The following is a 19,582-nucleotide window of genomic DNA, read 5'->3' as shown; positions in this document are numbered from 1 at the left end:
CCTGCTGCCACAAAGACACACACACACACACACACACACAAAACCGTCTTTCTTGACAGGACAGATTTAAATGTCACACCCCTCTGACTCACCACACGACACTGACTGAAATAATCCTGCCCTGCCAAGACCAGAGGCCACACATTGTTCACCACCCTCTGCTATGATTTATCACACACACACACACACACACACACACACACACACACACACACACACACACACACACACACACACACACACACTTAAAGCGGTTATTTCTGAGTGCTGTGATATGTAATGATGCAATGCTCCGTACACACACATGCATGAACTCGGTCTGTGTACATTTACTTCCTCTCTGGTCCCTGAAGTCCAGAGCAAACTGGAAATAGCTCGACTGTAGCCACACAGTAATGTGACATTCAAAACGCTGCCAACTCCAGGCGGGCTGCAGGAAGACCAACACAATAAATTTTCCTCCCTGGATCCTGTAACATCGCTGCAATCTCTGCTGTCCCTGACACCTCGCTCATCTTTCAATAACCTCGCTGAAAAATCGGAGTCAGTGCAAATAGTCAAAAGAAAGGCGAGTGAACTGCGACGGGTGGAAGCTCACATCCTGCTCAGCTGTCACAGGACCGTCTGTGTAAACTGTTTATGATAACAACGACAGCAGCGTGGAGAGGCCGTCCCACAGCATCCCCCCTTAATGAAGAGCAAAGTCAAGAAACGTTTATTTTTGTATGTTTGAAGCAGTAAAATGAATCTTACAAATGTAAAAGCTCGTTATCAGTTCAGATATCACTTAAATGCTTTTAAAATGTGGCAAACAGTGAAGTTGAGTCCGTGGCTGGTAGTTTTATTACGGTGCTTTAACTCAAACTGTCACATTAATGCGTCGCTGCGCTGCTGCCAGTCAGGGTGTCATCCTGCTTCCTGGAACTGTGAACAGAGGGACGCCCGGTGGGGCTTCGGGGAAAAAGCCACAGAGTGTATTTGCACATCTAGATTTGTTTTTCACCTTCACATTATGTGTGCACATCAGCACTGGATCAACGTGCATTATGAAGTCATGTCTGTATTCATGAAAGCTCATGAGATCTGCTGGTACAGTCCCTCGGTGTTTAAAGCTCTATTAATGCAGATTTATTTTTTAAACAAATAGAGCAAATTAGCAGCTGCACCACGCAGGTGTTACAGACACACGAGCTGTTTGTTCGTGTCTGACAGATCACCGATAAAACTCTCTGTAAGTCACACATCAAGCACGCAGCACACTGTGCTGGGCTAACTACAACAAATACACTACAGCACATGTGTAAGACGTATAAACAGGAAGCTTTTGGTGATTTTTAAAATTTATTTAACCAGGAAAATCCCACTGAGATTAAAAACTGGCCAAGATGGCAGCAGCGAGTATCTCGCAGTTACAAAGATCCTCAAGGATTCAGAGTTTTGATTTAAAAGCATGTAATGAAATGAACTCTTTTTCGTTTTGGTGCTAAATGGACAAAAGCTCTTTTGCCGAGTTCAGTTTGTGCAAATTGAACAGAAAGCAACAAGTAACCTCGCGGACGAAGACGACAACGAGCAGCGCGTTTCACTGCAAGCAGGAAACATTCTTTGGTGTTATTAAGAGTGGACGGATCCACCATAGTTGGATATTATAACATATAAATAACAGCATTAAGGTTACGCTGTAGGAGCGACACCTACTTTTTTACTGTTTTTATTAATTAAGGCCATTAATATTATTATTTATCAAATATATCCAGGAAATCTAAAGATTCGTCTGCCTCCTATCTGGTGTCTTTTGTCGAGAACAATGATTTCAGTATTTAAAGAGTCCCTCGAGTACTTACGAAGAGGTTGCAACCGCTTGATTTGGTTCCACGCTGATTTTCCTCTGAAGAACATTTTTAAACATCTCAACAGGCCAAACAGGAGACGGAGCTGTTTGTCTTTTTCTTCTTCAGTGCTTCTCGTGGATACTGAAATGTGACTGGTTGTTCCACTGTGCTTTAGATGAGATGCTGCAGGCAGCGCTGCAACATGACAGCAATTCTAATGAGTCCTGTATTCATCGCTGAAGGCAACACACACACACACACTTGGAGCAGCTAACAGATTGGTTTCAACAATTCAACAAAGCTTCACTTCATGTGATGTTTGATTCATACGTCGCCCATCAAGGCTTGAATGCAGACGTGCTCGTGCTGCAGCTTTGTGTTTGCACGTCGCCCCTTTGCTATAGAAATAACCCGCCTCTCATGTTCTGGGAATAAGTTGTTGTCAGTTTCATAGAAATGTATTTTCATCAAGCAGCACAAATGAGAGCACGGCCAGATGAGCAGCTATTTTTGGAGTGTTTTGAGGTAACGGTTCGTAAAACAGCAGCAAATAATAACGGTGTTAAACAGGACCTGAGCAGTGAGGGTCGTGTGTTTGTTTACTCTTTTGATCCATATTTATCTTTAGACAACATCTCGGTAAAGACTGTGGAGCAGCTACACAGAAAAACAAAAGATCCCGGATGTCATTTTGGTCGGTGAGTCTGAGCTTGAAAGCCCCTTTGGCCTCGTAACAGAAACCAGGTCAGTGTGGACTCGGCTGGTCCAGGACTCGCAGTCATACAGATGAATCCTGTATCACTCACTCAGAGTCAGGCGGCTGCTGGGGGGCTTATCAGACAGCAGCCAGGCAGGCATAACAAGCAGGGCGTCGTTCTGTGATCTGAGACGCTCTGTGAAGTGTTTCTGTGGGACGTCTGTGCGTGCGTGTGTGTGTGTGTGTGTGTGTGTGTGTGTGTGTGAACATGAGATATAAAGTATGATGGGGTGTAATTCAGTCATGAAACTCAAGCAAAGCTTAAATGAAGGTCACAGACCTGATGTGTCTTCTCTGTGAGCAGTTTGATAACTGATTGCCGTTTATGTAACCTTGAGCCTCCTTTAAAGATTTCGCTTTGCCAGGTAAAAGCACGTTTGTTTTTAAAGTTTTATGAACTTATTTCTTCCAAATGGGATAAAAGCTGGGACTGAAAGCAAGCAGCAACCTGCGAGCCTGAGAGATGAAGCCAGCAACAGTGACGCCATCAGGTACCAAACGTGGTCACAGCCGATACAAACAGAGGCCAAAATACACAAGTTAAGCCTTCAAACTCCATAAACCAGCAAACTGATAATGTTTTTATGTGTTATTGAGTTTGTGCACAACTAATTAATGTTCTTTGGTTTCTCACTCAGAGGTTTTTTTTGTTCTCTGCCAAAAGATGTGCATTCAGGAAAAAGATCAAATGCTATGGAAAAATAAGCCTCATTAAACTGTCTGAATAAGCAGATTTCAGTCCTTGAAAACCCCATTTCAACGTCAGATAAACTAGTGACAACGAATAAGTGAATAAGGGCCCACTTTCTGATCATGAGTGACTGAATGACTGAATGAGTCACCAAGCGCTGGCCAGCGGTTGCTGGAAGTTGACGGCAGTTGTAGTGAAAATGTTTGGTGAGGCTCCATCACAGAGGCCTACAGTAACCCCTGGCAACCACCTGCCACTAGGAAAAATGAATATTCGCCAACCAGTTGGCCAAAACCTCCCAATGACTGTTTTGCTGCATCGGTTTGAATGGAAGAGCCGGACTTTACAAACAGTTCCTCTAAAAATGCACGTTTCCAAGTTTCACTACTGCTGGATATTTCATGAGTATTTACAGAGAAACACGGAAAATTGGCTCCAAACTAAAGAAATCACAGATTATTGTTGCAGCACCTTCTGTGCAACCGGCGCAACCTCCAGGAGCCACTCCCAACCGACACATCTTTACCTAGCAACTGGAGGTTGTATAATTTCCAATATGGCGGACAACTCTTGACCAATATGCACACGGTGTCATGTGACCCCAACATCCAGAGCTGCTGGGAGCCTACGACTGATGAAGCTGATTAATGTGGGAATATGAACCTAAACGAAGATGCTTTTACCTTGTGGTGCAAAGCTTTGAGTGGCAGAACTACAAAGGTCCTTAATGAGCATCCTTAGAAAGCTCATTAAACTTTTACTGCAGCTTTCAGGTCCTATGATGAACCGCAGGACATTTGACGACCGCACATTTCTCTTCACAAACTTTCAGCTCATCGCTTCAAACCACATTCCTGAAAATATGGTCACAGACATCCCGAACAGGAATAAAATGTGTCGCTTTAAGTAACAACCAGGAACACGTTTATGGTTAGCAGGAATAGCTTCTGTGCTTCACACACAATCAGCCTTTATCATCATAATAAACTATCTATAACAATATTATTTAGTCCTTCAAATATTTTACACGTGAGAGATTCTGTCACCGTGAATCTGAATTATTTTCCTCAAAAATCACATCCTGAGAAAACAGCAGGTTTGCTGATTCGCTGCAGGTGATGAAATCTGTTAAATCGGCTTAATCAAAGTCTGCATTGAGCTTCTGAAGACTGGATGTTTCCGTCTATTCAACAGAGAGCCTGAGACAGACATGAAGTAATAAAGGCAGAGAGACAGACACAGCTCCCAGCAGACACAGGAAGGACGGCAAAATATAAAACAGGCAGAAAATACTTGTCCTGTCACATCTAGTGTGCAAATGACCCTGTTACAACGATTACATCAGTAAGTGGGACAGCGAGCCTAATCGGGTTCAAACACCCAACAGTTTCATTTATGTTCCTGACTTGTTGCCGTCCTGTAGACGAGTCCACAAACAGCCACAGAGGACCCAGAGCTGACCTGTAACCCCAACACAAAGACCGACAGCTGTGCGTTTACTCGTACAAACACAGCATTTTTACACCGAGTCGTCCGAGACGTTTGAAATAAATAAAACATTCGATCATTTCGCCCGAGCACAAAATGATCCTGCGCGTCTCGAGGAAAGGAATAGAAACCAGATCCGTCCTGCTTCCTGCTGCTCCCAAACACTGACTCACTCCATCGCTGTCGCAGCGGCCACCTCTCTGTACCACCGCAAGGTACATGTACAGATGCCGACACCGACTCTCGTACACCACGTCCTTCTGGCAGCTGCACACACAGATGTGTTTTAGAGGATATGAAAGGCCCTCATCCCAAAGCAGCACAGCCTTCCTTCCCCTCAGTCTGCTCTCTCTCCTCTTCGTATCTTTTTGCCACCACCATCTAAATCTTCTCTTTTCAGCCCCTCTAGGCAGAGTCTATCAATCCCTCTTCCCGCCATGCTTTCGTTTTATCCGTGTCTCTCCTTCAGCTCTCCTGCCTCCTCTCTCAGTCGTCTCAAGAGGTATTTGTCATCATTGTGTACACAGAGCTCTTAGGGCTGATGCCTTCACACAGGCAGGGGGAAAATCCAGAGGAAGCTTTACAGTGTGCTCTGCTCCAGGAGCCAATACGAGAGAGCTTTCCTTCGAAATTACCCTCACCCTAAACCTTCTTCATCACTGAAGGTACGCGAGGAAGATCACGCCGAAGATCAGGCCCAAAGACAACGAGCCATCCTCTTTTTACAGCCGTTACCACAGGATGTTAAGGTACTTTGGTCCTAACATGCTCACAGTTAGAGCTGATAGATTTTTTTCTTTCAGACACATCTCTTTCTTTTTAAGTTGTTTTTTTCGGCTTCCTTGGAAAGAGGAGCAGTGAAAGCTAACGGGCTCCAGGTCAGACTTGGCCCCTGTGCTCCGCCCACAAACAGATTTTTCTGACACTGTTTTACGTGTAGCTTTTTGTGAGTCCGTCCCTAGCTAGCACAACAATGCAGTTTAAAACTAAATCTGTTTTAATTGAAACAAGTTGTGGATTAATTCCTTTTCGCTCTGCTGGTTGTTGCCAATGACTGTAAAGAACATGGACGACGCGGCTCCACCTTATCCCGGATCTGGGAGACGCCATCTTGAATTTGAAGCCAGGATCTGCGCAGTAGTAACCACGGGTGGAGCCGTGGTATGAAACTCCCACCCACAGACATTCATCAGTACAACCCCCTCTTAACTTTTACGTAGTCTGGCCGTTTTCCTGCTGGTTGCACTACAACCAGCAGGAAAAAGACCCATTAAGACAGCGGTCCCCAACCCCCGGGCCTCGGACCGGTACCGGGCCGCGAGAGTTGAGGCTCAGGTGTGAAATGTATGGTTTTCAGGGTTTTTATCGTTTTTCAGCGTTATTTTGTTATCGTTTTTATCGTTTACTCGGTTTTCCTGGGTCTTTTCACGTGTGTTATGAATAAATCTTCTTTCTTTCGGTACCGGTACTAGTTTTATTTTGTCGTATTTATCCGCGACACCTTAAAGGCCGGTCCGTGAAAATATTGTCGGGCATAAACCGGTCTGTGGCGCAAAAAAGGTTGGAGACTGCTGCATTAAGACACAATAATTACAACAGCTAAGATTCATACTTTGAAATTCCCACATGTTAACATGTCGTCATTATTAAAAGACGAGTAAAGAGGTTTTTTATTAATATCAACATACCTGTTAAAACATGGTGCTTAGCTAAATTATCACTATATTTTAAACAGTCACTGGTTGTTGCCAACGGGGGTCTGCAGAGCGCCCTCTGGTGGATAAACCTCCAACATCAATGCTCATAACATAGTTGAACGGTGTTTCTCCCATCAGTTCTTAATGCTGATAGCAATATATCAGCCAGTTTATGCATCTCCAACACCTGCGCAAGTAAAAGGTTGTTGGTTCGATTCCAGCCACAGACACGTGACAGTGATAACATGCTGGTGTTAGCAGCTTGTTTTTATGGGGCGCCGTTTGTAAAGTGAAACATGCTGAAATTAACGGCAACATTTTTCCACATTTAGCTCAAAACAAGTCCTTTTTTACAACATTTAGTAAAATATTTGTAACTTTTCATATTTAAAACAGAATTTTAAATGTTAAAACTAAATGTTAAACATTCAATCTAAATGTTAAATGTTAAATCTAAATATTATATTTAAATCTAAATCTAAATGTTAAATCTAAATGTTTAGGCTAACATGCAAATTTATTGCACGGATCAGCGGAAATACCAAAATAAAAGCTTTCCGAAAACCTCCGGTGCAAAAATGTGCCGGTAGTGGTCAGACACGTTCTCACTCCCTAAGCGTAATCATTGACAAATTATCAACATTTTATGCTTTCGGGTACCCAACACGTTCCTAAATGACGGCATCGGAAAAAAGGAGAGCACATGAGAACCGTTTGGACTCAATCTACACATGTTCGTTCATTTTTTAACAATCGCTTTGGAAAACACTATTTTACGTCATTTAACTGCTAGTAAAGGTTAAGAATAAGATTATGGTTAGGGATAAGGTTAGGTTTAGGGCTGGAACGTCTATTATGGCGGGACCGTCATTCCACTGGAATTCAGCCATAACCCGGCGCGGACCATGAGAAAGCACGTCCGGCGATTTAGCTGAAAACAATCCGTTTTGTCGGCCATCCAAAGGTTCAGCAGTAGTGCACTCTTAGCAGCTGCAGTCTCCACTTCACAATCGCTGCAGCACATGTCCAGCAAAATCGCTGGACATGCTCGTAGGCAAGAAGTGAAGCAGCACATGGCGGGGAGAAGTGAGGCGGAGAGCCGACACAATTTTGCACCGGAGGTTTTCAGGAAGCTTTTATTTTGGTATTTCCGTTGATCCGTACAATAAATTTGCATGTTAGCCTAAACATTTAGATTTAACATTTAACATTTAGATTTAAATATAATATTTAGATTTAATATTTAACATTTGATGAAAAGTTACAAATATTTTACTAAATGTAAAAAATTACTCGAAAAAACATGTTTTTGTAAGGTTTTGAGCTAAATATGGAAAAATGTTGCCGTTAATTTCAGCATGTTTCACTTTACAAACGGCGCCCCATATGTTTTTGCACCAAAGCATTTTCCAAATATGGGATAAATAAAATATCTAATGTTATCTTGACCCAGTGACACAGTCTCCTGATGCTGGATTAAAATTAGAATGACTGTGTTTCACTGACACCAAGAACATTCATATTTAATGCTGGATTACAGTTGTTAGGACATCTAATTCAAAACTACAAGTATGAAATATTTAGCTTGAGAATATTCAGGAAAAAAACGTCAGTGTTTATTTGCAATACTGTTGTTTTATTGAAAACAATTTCCATAAAATGTTATTGAAACTCGTGCAGAGAGCTGTCCTGAGATAAAAGCGAGTATCGATGACGTCGCTCAGATTAAGATTTCTGTGTTTGTTACACGTTTGTGACAAATGGGATAAAGACGCGAATGCCCGTGGATGTCAGAACTCTGGTTTCCTCATTAACAGACGCAGGGGGGATAACAGAGACTCATCCTTGGCTTCAAAATGACAATGATTGCTTATGACACTGGAGCCGCCTGTGGCTGAGAGCCAAGAGGACGAGGCAAGAACCCACCGCTCACATGGCAGAATAATCAAAGCATGGCGTCTCCCATCTCAGCGCCTTTCTACCCTTTACATCACTTTTTTGCCTGCACTTCAAGCCTAGTCTCTCTAAATGTGACGCCTTTATTTCCGACTCCCTTTCTTCTGCCAAGTGGGCTGATCGCTGGTTCATTTCAGGTTAGCTGGTTCATTTAAATGAGCAACCTCAGCGAAAAAGCAGAGAAGCAGGGCCTCGGCTGTTGTTTACAATATAAAACTAGGGGCTGTGTGCATTCATCAGGTAATAATCATAAACAGAATCCCTCTCGTGCCCAGTCGGTGCAGAGCACGCCTTCAGACAACCACAGACTGGTTATCTAACTGCATGAACTGAGCATTGTCAAGCAGGGATTACGAATCATGAATAAGTGAGTGGTGATGATGAATATAGTGGACTGAATAGCAGCCTTTGTGAAGCAAACAAACCTCCTTGTTGAGCAGTGGACAACTGCCAGTGTGGAGGAAGGCTTTTTCTGAGGGGCACGGAGCAAAAAGGCAACGCGTGCAAGCGGGCCTTTCTGAGCGACGTTTTTCACTTCAGTGACAGATTAGATGTAGTTCTGGATACATTTGATCACAAAATAAACAATAAACTTGCTAAGAAATGACAACGTTGTTAGTTTCTGGCGAAGAGCTTGACGTGGAAGAAAAATATTCAGAGACGTTATTTGAGAAAACACATCAATTTGCTTCGTTTGGACACGTCACAAACGTCAAGGATACGAGTTCTCGATGTGTAAAAGCTAGGGGTGCAACCGATATTTACAGTGCTTTCGGTTAGGTACGCAAATGTATCGAACAATACAATTTTTTTTATTTATTTTATCAACTTTTCTTCTGACGATGCTGTCTGTGTTGAGCGCTCAGTGGATCTGCGTTCGACTACTCCGCCAAGGCTGCACTGTCGAGCGCAGATCCACTGAGCGCAGATCCACTGAGCGCAGCGCAAGCTAGCAAGACAGAAGCTAAGCTCGTTGCAATATGGCAAATTGAACCTCCCCCACCCTCATTCAGATCTGGCGTTTGGAACTATTTTGGTCTTCATGTGAGGTATGACCCTGAAGGTAAGCGCGTCATGGACTAAAGTAAAACAGTATGTTGGATGTGCCACGCAATGCTCAATTACATGGGTGGGAACTAGTGTGTTAGCGCAGTTAGCTTGTTAACGGAGATTTGCCGTGTTGTGGCGTTAACGTCATTTCAGATTAACGCTGACAGCACTAGTGGGAACACAACGAATATGACTGCACATTTACTCTGACATCATCCTTGTGCAAAGACAAGTGGAAGCAGACAAAAACAACAAGCACGCATGCTACAAACTTTACCCGAGTCATTTAGACAGCCGTTAGCACATGATTCTCCTTATGGGGACCTGATATGTTTAATATGCTGCTGAGAATATAGCCCAGAAGAAGCGTATAGTAGAGCTTTTATTTTGGAAAGAGACATTTCTCTGTAATAAACTCTCTTTTCCAAAGAGGAGTGATTTCTCCATCAGATAGATTAAATTTTTTTTATCCCTTTGTTGTTTCAGCAACATTAAATTTAAAAACTGTACTTTCGAGTTAAAATATATATTTGTAATTTTAATAAATGACAAATTAAAAAAGCATGAACATTTTTTTCTATCGAAAAAATATCAAACCGAACTGAACCGTGAATTTTGTGTATCGTTGCACCCCTAGTAAAAGCCATGATGGTGATGATTTTACGGAGAATCAACAATACGACCTTTTATTCAGAGGTCGTGCAGAGTGTGGACGACTGAACAGCTGAGGCGCTGAGAGAAAACAGACTCATGCATTTTTAAAAAGCTTTTAGTGCATTAGTGTCCAAAGTACACGAGCTCTGTTATTGTGAAAGGGACTGACTTTACTAAGCTTAGAGTTTAGCAGTCGTTTCAGTGGGACTGCGGTCGGACCGAGCTATCTGGGAAGGTTGATTGAATTGTTGTCAGATCCTCTGAGGTCGTATTCGCAATGACTCAGAGGATCCAGCTCCTACCAGCACCAGAAAACACTATTAATCATTTGATAATTAGATACTGTGGTGCAGTGAGAGATCCCAGTAAACACTGGGCAAACTGGGCGCTTTTATTCATGTCAGAAAGCATAAGGGGAGGATAATTAGATCATTTAGAGAAAAGGTACTACAGTCAGTCAGTCTGATGGAGCTCTGTCTGTACGATGGTACCATACTCTATTCCTGGACAGGAAAGCCGGAAAGGAGGCTCCGTGTCGGATCAATACCCCGGAGGAACCAGTGATTATTGGACATAACGACACCATTCCTCCCATGAGGATATCATTAATGACTTAGTCAGCTTTGATTTCTTCAGCTTTTTCAAAAGGAGGAAATGGAGCAAATCATCATAATTCATTAAGCCTGGCAGCGCGCAGAGAGAGATGTTGGGATGGTCGATTACGCCACAAGGCAGGAATCAGATTTCTTCAAGAAGCTAACACAGTTTAAACAGTTGTAGCTGAACTCATGGAAATGGTCGGCGTGAGGCCTAATTCAAAGTCGCAGCATCTTTGAGCCGTCGAATCCTCTTCTGTTAGAAGGAGGCCACGCAGTCGCACTCAAAGACCTTAAAGCAAACGTTAGGCGCTCAGCTGCTTTGCCTGAATAAACAGTGATCAGGAGAAACGTGAAAACGGGAGATCATCCTCTCTCACAGCCACATACGGGTGTTATAGCCGTGGCAATGCAGATCCTGTCCCTCAGCGCGACGAACGAGCTGGAGTAACAGCTACCAGGAAGACAAAGGGCGCGTAGCCACAGAGGACACGCTGAGTTTGTGTCCTTTTATATATCGTGATGATGTAGACTCAAGAGTAAAGATAAGCAAGGAGAAAGAAGAAAACGGAGGAGGAAGAAACCTCTGCTCCATCACAGCTGGAACTGTGTGTTCCTGTTCAGCTGTGGACTTTCACCACATTAAAGGCACCGGCCAAGATCTGACTCTCGTTTTTCAGATAAGGAACAAAGGACGCAAACAAAGAACGAGGAATGAAAATGACCTCGTTTCACTTGTTACACACTCTTCAACCCCACAAGCCCATCAGGCTGTACAGTCTCACGCTACACGGCCGAGCTTCATCACATCTCACAGAACATCGTTTCAAACGAGGGTGGAGGTCAGAAACCTTTAAAGACTTCAAATATGTCAACTTGTATCGCAGGAAACTCTGTAAACAAACAATAACACATAAATAAAGAATATTTCCATCCTGTTGAAGAATACAGCTGTGAGCGCATGGAGGCTTAAAAGACATATAATGGTTTCATTGCTGGTTGGAATCACCAGCCAGTTTGTTAGGTACACCTGGTCAAAGGCTCATATCATCAAATATCTAATGAACGAGTCACGTTGCAGGAATTTGGGACATTCAGGGATGTAAACACTGCCAAGGCGGCCTGCTGAAGTCCAACCTGAGCATCACAATGGAGGAGAAAGACGAACTATCCCATGAGCAGCAGAACAAAAGTGGCGCATTTTAAGAGGACATTCAAAGAAAAGCCCAGAGCGACGCTGTAATCTGTCATCTACAGCTCTGAGCTTTGTGCTCATATCAAAGCAAAACAACATTGTTTTTTACACTCACACATGCAGCTGCTTGTCTTCAGCTTGGAACAACAAACCCTGATTCTGATCCTCATTTGCACTAAACTAGCTCCGTGTCTAACTTACACGAAACCAAATCGTATACACGCACACGGAGCCGCGTCAGACAACCAGGGTGACGAGCACCTCGAAGAAAAACCACAGGGAGTAATCACAGGGAGCTGTAACATTTCTGACTGTGGCTGCTTCAGAGGGGTGAAGGACACGAGCGTGAGGACTGATTGCACCTCGCTACCCACAAAAAAATCAAACTTAGTGGCTGAAACAAAACGAGTCACAGGAGGGTATTTACTGAGAACCGTGAGTGATAACTAGGACAAGAACCAACGTTAGTGTGCTTTAAAACCGTCTCCGTGCTAACACTGACACGGATATGTCCTGTTATGAGCTTCAGGAGAAAGAGCATCCCTCCCTGGTGAGTCGTACACGACGCTCTGACGAACCTTTAGTCTTTGTGGACGCTGCGGAGCAGCTAATGTGGAGCAGTTTCCTGCGACTGCGACAGGAAACAGCATTCTTCACCATGGTCACTGGATTTCTCCTGGCTTTGCTTAGCAACTGATGAAAAAAGCAGGGAATCAAATCCAGGCCTAGTCAGTGCAGTCACACAGGATAAAGGGCGCGCTGACCCAACTCCTCTGTCCTCGTATTTCTGTTTTTTCCTTTCAGGAATGAGCTACCAGCCTGCACAGGACCGTGCTTTGATCACAGAGTGGAGCCTAAACCCGCTGATAAGGTTTCTGCATTGTGTCACTGCTTCCACACAAACAGGCGGACGGGCAACACCAGCAGCTCTGCGCGCATTAAGCTCTGGAGTGTGCATTATCGTTTCCTGCGTGCACGAATGATAATCTTCATGGCTATAAATGGAGGAGTGTAAACTTCCAGAGGCCACGAGTGGAGTTTTTCGAAGTCGATTGGCTAGAAGCAAAGAGGCATTACGGATGATATGATTAAGCCATTAAAAAGTTGAGAATGTAGGGCAAGTGAATCACTGCTGGCAAGACAGACGGTTTATCGCAGCTCTGGGAAATTATCTGTAACTTCCTAAAACAAATTATCTAATGTTGCTGGATACACACAAACACCTACACAGCAGGAAGCCTGATAACACAAGTTTGTGTGTTCTGGAGCAGTGGTCCCCAACCCCCGGGCCTCGGACCGGTATCGGTCCGTGAGTCGTTTGGTACCGGGCCGCGAGAGTTGAGGCTCAGGTGTGAAATGTATAGTTTTCAGGGTTTTTATCGGTTTTCAGTGTTATTTTGTTATCGTTTTTATCGTTTACTTGGTTTTTCTGGGTCTTTTCACGTGTGTTATGAATAAATCTTCTTTTTTTCGGTACCGGTACTAGTTTTATTTTGTTGTATTTATCCGCAACACCTTAAAGGCCGGTCCATGAAAATATTGTCGGGCATAAAGCGGTCCGTGGCGCAAAAAGGTTGGAGACCGCTGTTCTGGAGCATCTCTGCAGTTTAGAAAAAGCAACCAATAAGCAGGTAACAAGAAGGTGGGGGCGTGGCCACACTGACCAAGTGCTAAAGGGATCAAGTTCATCAGAGCAGATCACTCTCGGTTTGTTTTAGATTTTCTTTAGTTCATGTTTCAGTTTATATTACTGGTCCCAGTATGGCCTACAGGGGGCTGGGCCAGTAAAACCACCACACATATTTAAAGGACGCCTCCGAAAGCCTGCGTTAGAAAAAAGAAACAGAAACAATGTTTTCTCAGGTCCATCATAAACTCCTTCTGTCACAAAGGTCCAATAATGATGTTCCCATCATGCAGTGCAGAATCAGAGCAAAGACGTCATCAGGCCAGTGCACTAAAGAGTTATAACAACTTATCATTTAAGGTGCTTTTAAGTTGTTTTTCCGACTTCAGCTGTGAACGTGCGGCTATCAGGGAACGTTTTTGTGTTTCTGTGTGTGGAACAGTTTGAGTGTGGAGTTAAAACGATGTCCAAACATAAAGCACTTCAAAGTAAATGTCTCGGTTGCTGCTTCGTTCTTATTCAGATTTTACAGTCAATGCTCCACAACTGGAGGTCATTGGCTTTAATGTGTGGAGTTATGAGTTGTTAAAATTAAATAATATGATAATATTAAGATTTTAAGCAGTTTAATAGTCGGTGTTATTAGAAAATGTCTATTGCTGACAGATTATGGACGAGGATGGAATTAAATAAGTGTGCACTTCTTCCCAATGCTTTTGGACATGTAAACTGAGAATAGTCAGAGGGTATTTTGCTTTATCTTGTATAGTTTGTTTCCTAAATGACTTTCTGTTTATTGTTTACATCAGGGGCGTCCAACTCCAGGCCTCGAGGGTCGGTGTGCTGCAGGGTTTAGACGTGTCCTTGATCTTCACCTAAATGACCTCCTCAAAGTGTCCTGAAGTTCTGCAGAGGCCTGCTGATGAACTAATCACCTGATTCAGGTGCGTTGACCCTAAAACCTGCAGGACACCGGCCCTCGAGGCCTGGAGTTGGACACGGCTGGTTTGCATGATCAGAATAAATTGAGAAAACAGATCTGTGAACAGTCAGCAGTGATAACTCAGTTCATCTCCTTACGCCAAATTTAAGACCTGTGCTCAGCTCAGCTCCTTCAACAATCTGGGGAAGCTCCCTTTGTTGGAGCTCACAGAGATGCTTTGTAGTCTGACATTTTTCTGGCACACACAAAGATCCACTGTTCCCACAAACACACCACCGCTGTCACCATCGACAGAAAATCATTGCAGCATTAACTGCAGTGTTTAATGTCATCTGGTCGGCAGCTCGACTTCACAATTTGAAGGCAAGCTGCTCGTCTGAAGAGCGGGCCGATTCATTTTATAGTCGCCAAAGCGATCGGTCAGCTGTGCGCGTGACGTGTCGGGGAAAGGCTGATAAAGCTACAGCAGCAAGGTCACCCCACACAGAGGCATTTTTCCTTGACTGCTAATGCAGCTAATGTGCAGCTCAGCGCTTACACCAGAAGGCGAGGAAAGAGGGAGGAACAGGAAATACATCTCTGCGGAGCGTGCGATGAATATCGGGGGACACAGGCGAGGAGGCAGATGCAAGAGAGACATTAAGTTCAGAGTCATTAGGCACAACATATTGCTGTCATTATATCATACTGCACGACATTCATCAGCCCTTTCATTACGAAGCCGTGGGAGGGCACAAAAGCAGCGGCTCGTCTGCTGTGAAAAGCAGCTCTTCTTTTAGGAAGTTCAGTGGGATGCTTTCCCCTCACGCTGCTGTATTTAAAGCAGCCTGTGTGACACTCAACCTGACTAAATCTGTCTGAGGCAAAGCTGAGGCATTCAACTCGCTGAAGAGGCGAGAGAGCCGGAGATACAGCGAGAGCGGCGCTCTGGCAAAGAGTGTACGGGTGACTGCTTAATGTTGTTCTCATGAGGACGAGGTCAGACAAGTTTACAGGGATAGAAAAGGGCCGCTCCGATCTCCCCACTGGATCAGACTCGAGTTTCAGAAAGAAGCAGGGGTCCAAGGATGGATCAGACTATCACCTGTGAACTTATTGTCAAATATATTTAGATTTTACATCAAAGGATCACACAGTGATCACAAAGTTACATTTTTATTGGGCTAATTTATGAAGAACATCCACATCTACAATCCACTAACTGCTGTTTTGGGTCAAAAGAAGCTTTTAACAGCACCGTGAAAAAAGTGAAGCGTTATCAGTGCAGGAATAACCTCAGCACATACGTGTCCTTAATCCTAAACCACAAATTGCATGGCCTAATTTCCATAACAAATCTTATCAACACTGGCCTCAGAGGGAACACAAACTAATTGCTGAGGCGTTAACGTTGGGTGTCTAATTAATCCTTGAGACGCGGGCTTTTGAGTTTTGAGGCTACAAAGGAGGATGGCTGCGAGGATCAAAGTCTTTCCAGTCGACTGCGGCGGGAGAGATTAGCAAAATACGGTGGAGGCAATCGAGCATCCGAGCCTTTCGGTTCCAGAGCACAATCAAGACCCCGGCTGCACGAAGAAGTCACCCTGCCCTTGTGCTTGGCTCGCTGACTGACACTGACACGTGCGAGGGCGTTATGTGATATCGTAGTAATCCCACTGAAGTCCCAGAGCCTCTTTTTCGTAACCCATGCAGGAGAACAGACACAGGAAGGAGTTACTGCTGCAGTAACTACTGATAGCGGGTTGTTGTTTTAATTTCGTAGTTTGTGACACATGTGAGTGATTATGAGTTTCGTAAGCATGCATGTTGTTTATGCACCAAACTAAAGGAGAACGTTAGGACAGAAAATGTAGCTGGTTCCCTAAAAACACAGCGGCTATTGCAGGGGTGGGAACTCCAGGCTCGAGGGCCGGTGTCCTGCAGGGTTTAGATCTCACCCTGGGTCAACACACCTGAATCACATGATTAGTTCATTACCAGGCCTCTGGAGAACTTCAAGACATGTTGAGGTCATTTATCCATTTAAATCAGCTGTGATGGATCAAGAACACATCTAAAACCTGCAGGACACCGGCCCCCAAGGGCTGGAGTTGGACACCCCTGAGCTATTGGCCTCAAGGCTTTTCCCTTTGTGTATATAATTAACAAGTATTTATTATAAGTAAATGGGGCACGTCACTCCAAAATCTTAGTTATTTCAACTTTTATATAAAAATAGGAGAACAAAATTGCAAATCTGCAGAAAAATACATCAAACTCTGCAGCAGTGTCTCTTTTCAGAAATCCTGAACCAGTTACTGAAAAAGAAAATACACAAACCTTCACGCAGAAACGAGTTTCTCTCACCTAACAGCTGATGGAAGCTGGCAGCAAGCTCAAATTTAAGCTCAGCTTAGGGCAGCAGCATTAATGTTTACATCGTGTCACACTGCCGTGAGCGCGAGCCACTCCTCACGGTTGAAAGCACCCTTGCTTCTGCACAGCGGTACGGTTCACATTCTCGAAGATAGCTGCATCATATTTAAGGGAAAGCAGACATCGCTGATGACTCCAACACTGGGAGCTCACAGCAGAAACAGTGTAGATAAACAGCAGCAGAGGAAAAACCCTGGATTTCGTGGCGAACTACCCCTTTAAGAACGGCTTCATGGAAACGTCACTGCATCATTTCTTCATCGCTGCTGTCGGTGAAACAGTCTTGATTCGCTGAACGACTGCAGGTGTAATAGTAGAGCCAGATGTGCTGAAAATCCTTTCCCACTATTTGCATCTCTACATGCGTGTTTGTGTAATGCTGGGGGAAACTATTACACAAAAGCATCTGTTTTCATGTAGATTCACACACTGTAGATGGTTTTGAAGTTTAACCATCCATTTATGATCTTATGCTTATTTAATTCAGGCTATGCGAGCTCGCTGGACAGAGGCAGATATCCACGCTCACGTCCTGAGATTCACCAGGCTGAACTCACGCTGACAGAATATGCAAACAAAGCAGGACAAACCTGGATTCAAACCCAGCACCTCCTTACTGTGAGGCAACAGTGCTCACCACCTCACCACGCATGTTGATGTTTATTTCTACACATAATATTCTCGAGCACAGATGGGAACAATAAACATCTCACAGCCTCGTTCATGTCACAGAAACCGTTGGAAGCATTCAGCTATTATGTCTGGTGTTACAGTTAATATAAAACCTCTGTAAGTTACTCTCCCTGCACTGTGGGAAGCACGGGGACTTTCTATAAACTCATTTCTTCTTTCATTAAACTTAATAAACATATCGAGTCAAACAAAACCAACATCTGAATAAAACTGGGATTCCTCTGATCTGACGATTAAAAACAGTGTTAGACGTCTGATCAAGCATTCAATGCTTTCTGCACAGCTCTGCATACTTGATACTAATTAAACTTGTCCTACACATGTGTGTCTAGCCAGCTTTAAAGCCCTAGTTTCTTCTCTTTGCCCCGGCGCTGCCTCTAGCTAGTCGAGCCACCGTAAAGTTGAACTCATCTCCATTTCACTGGCCCTCCAACAGCCTGTAACCCATTCAAGGACCACTGGGTGCCACCCTCTCAACTGGATGACAGGTTGCTCTTCCATTCGGCAGCCGCCTGCTCAGGTTACCTCGACCAAGAGTGGAAAGAAGGTCTCATCTGCTGACAGCCCACTGCTCCACTGCATCACTCTGCAGCAGCACTCAGGAGGCACAGGCTGTGTCTGCACCCCGCATGCAGGAAAACAATCCTGCCTTGGCAGCTGAGGCTCCCTGTCCCAGCTAATATTGTGGTCTGATCCAAATATAGCCTCACTTGTAAATCTTGCAAAGAGACAACTAAGATATGGGCTGTTCAAATCCACTGTCACAGGCACGGAGTATTAACATGATGCAGGCTGGTTCTGATTATCCTTTGTAAAGAAGAAGGAGGGAAAAGTCGATTTTATGATGTACTTTTTTCTTGCAGCCTCCAATACAAGAACAGCACCGGAGACCAAAATACAATGAAATGTGAGGAGGTGTGAACAAGAAAAGGCAAACACTGCGAGCTCAAAGCAGATTAAACATGCACCTGTCCTCGAGTCTGTCCAATAGCATGGAAACTGACGCTGAGGTGCACGACGCTGTGTGCAGTAGTGCAGTCCACCTGCAATAGTTCGGAAATCCCGAGGAAAGTGATCGCGAAGCTAAACAACCTTAAACCAGAGGAGATGACTGACAAGAGAGAACCTCCTTCAATAAAAATAGGCTAACTATCAGCCAATCAAGGCCCGTGAGCTGCATGTGAGGATAGTACGGACAACAACAGCTGCCCAGTGGGAACAAATGGGCTCCTATCAGGAGGCAGGCTAATGGGCTAAATAGACAATAACCGACCAGAAGGTCATAACTGAGATGTGCCAAAGTGGCCATTTTTCCTGAACACCTATTATCACAGCAGTGAATTTTGGAAACAGCACGAAATGCCAGTGAGAGCCATCGTTTACAGGCCCGCTGCCTGACCAGGTGTTGATTTTGGGACGCCCTCGTGGAGACAAAAGAACCGTGCCACCGCGAGGTGCGCGACGGCAGTGCGCCTCTTGTCTCGTTTTCCAACAGCGTCGCGTTCACCTGTCCTTCCCCTCCGCCTCCTCTCACTCACCCAGCACGCCGGAGGAGGTCTGTGGCGGAGCCGAGCCTGGATCCGGCCTCTCTGCGTCTCCTTGCGGAGCTCGGTGTCGGTGCCGGGAACTCTCGGGGCCGTCCCCGGAGGTGGTCGCGCCACCGGCGGCCGCCCCGGCTGCAGCAGCGCCCGCCGCTGCCGTCCCCGTGTCGGGCATGCTCTCTATCAGCGAGGAGCGACTGAGGATGAGGGTATTCTCCGGGAAATCGTGCAGCGGTGTCGCATCTCAAGAGGAAGGCAAAGCATGGGTGTAGCGTGGGGGTCAGAGTGGGGGTTAAATGAGAATGAAAGTGAAGTGAAGGTTGTCGGCGTTGGCGCAGCGGCGGATCATCCTGGTGGTACTCTGGAGCAGGATGCGCGGTTAGATGGAGAGCGCTCCTCCAACCACTACAGGAGGAGGGACAAAGAGAGGGAGGGAGGGGTGGATGG

The 19,582-nt window shown here is 44.7% G+C and overlaps 1 protein-coding gene across 3 annotated transcripts in view; it reads right to left on the bottom strand.

Moving 5' to 3' along the window:
• The window catches only part of ano8b (anoctamin 8b), a 39,410-nt gene extending 19,899 nt beyond the window's left edge, over positions 1-19,511 (bottom strand). For 2 of the 3 annotated variants that reach the window (XM_085136883.1, XM_085136885.1), the window contains exon 1: positions 19,133-19,511. In XM_085136883.1, the coding sequence (XP_084993009.1) occupies positions 19,133-19,310 (178 nt within the window). In that variant the 5' untranslated portion in view covers positions 19,311-19,511. Of the gene's footprint in view, positions 1-1,844; positions 6,881-19,132 lie in introns of those variants that run through there. The other variant, XM_085136884.1, reaches the window with a different exon arrangement.
• Between the last annotated feature and the right edge of the window lie 71 nt (positions 19,512-19,582).

This window comes from Neolamprologus multifasciatus, chromosome 17 (assembly GCF_963576455.1).
Source record: "Neolamprologus multifasciatus chromosome 17, fNeoMul1.2, whole genome shotgun sequence".
Lineage (NCBI taxonomy): Eukaryota > Metazoa > Chordata > Actinopteri > Cichliformes > Cichlidae > Neolamprologus > Neolamprologus multifasciatus.
The sequence above is the reverse complement of the archived record's forward strand: the minus strand, read 5'-3'. Positions and strand labels throughout refer to the sequence as shown.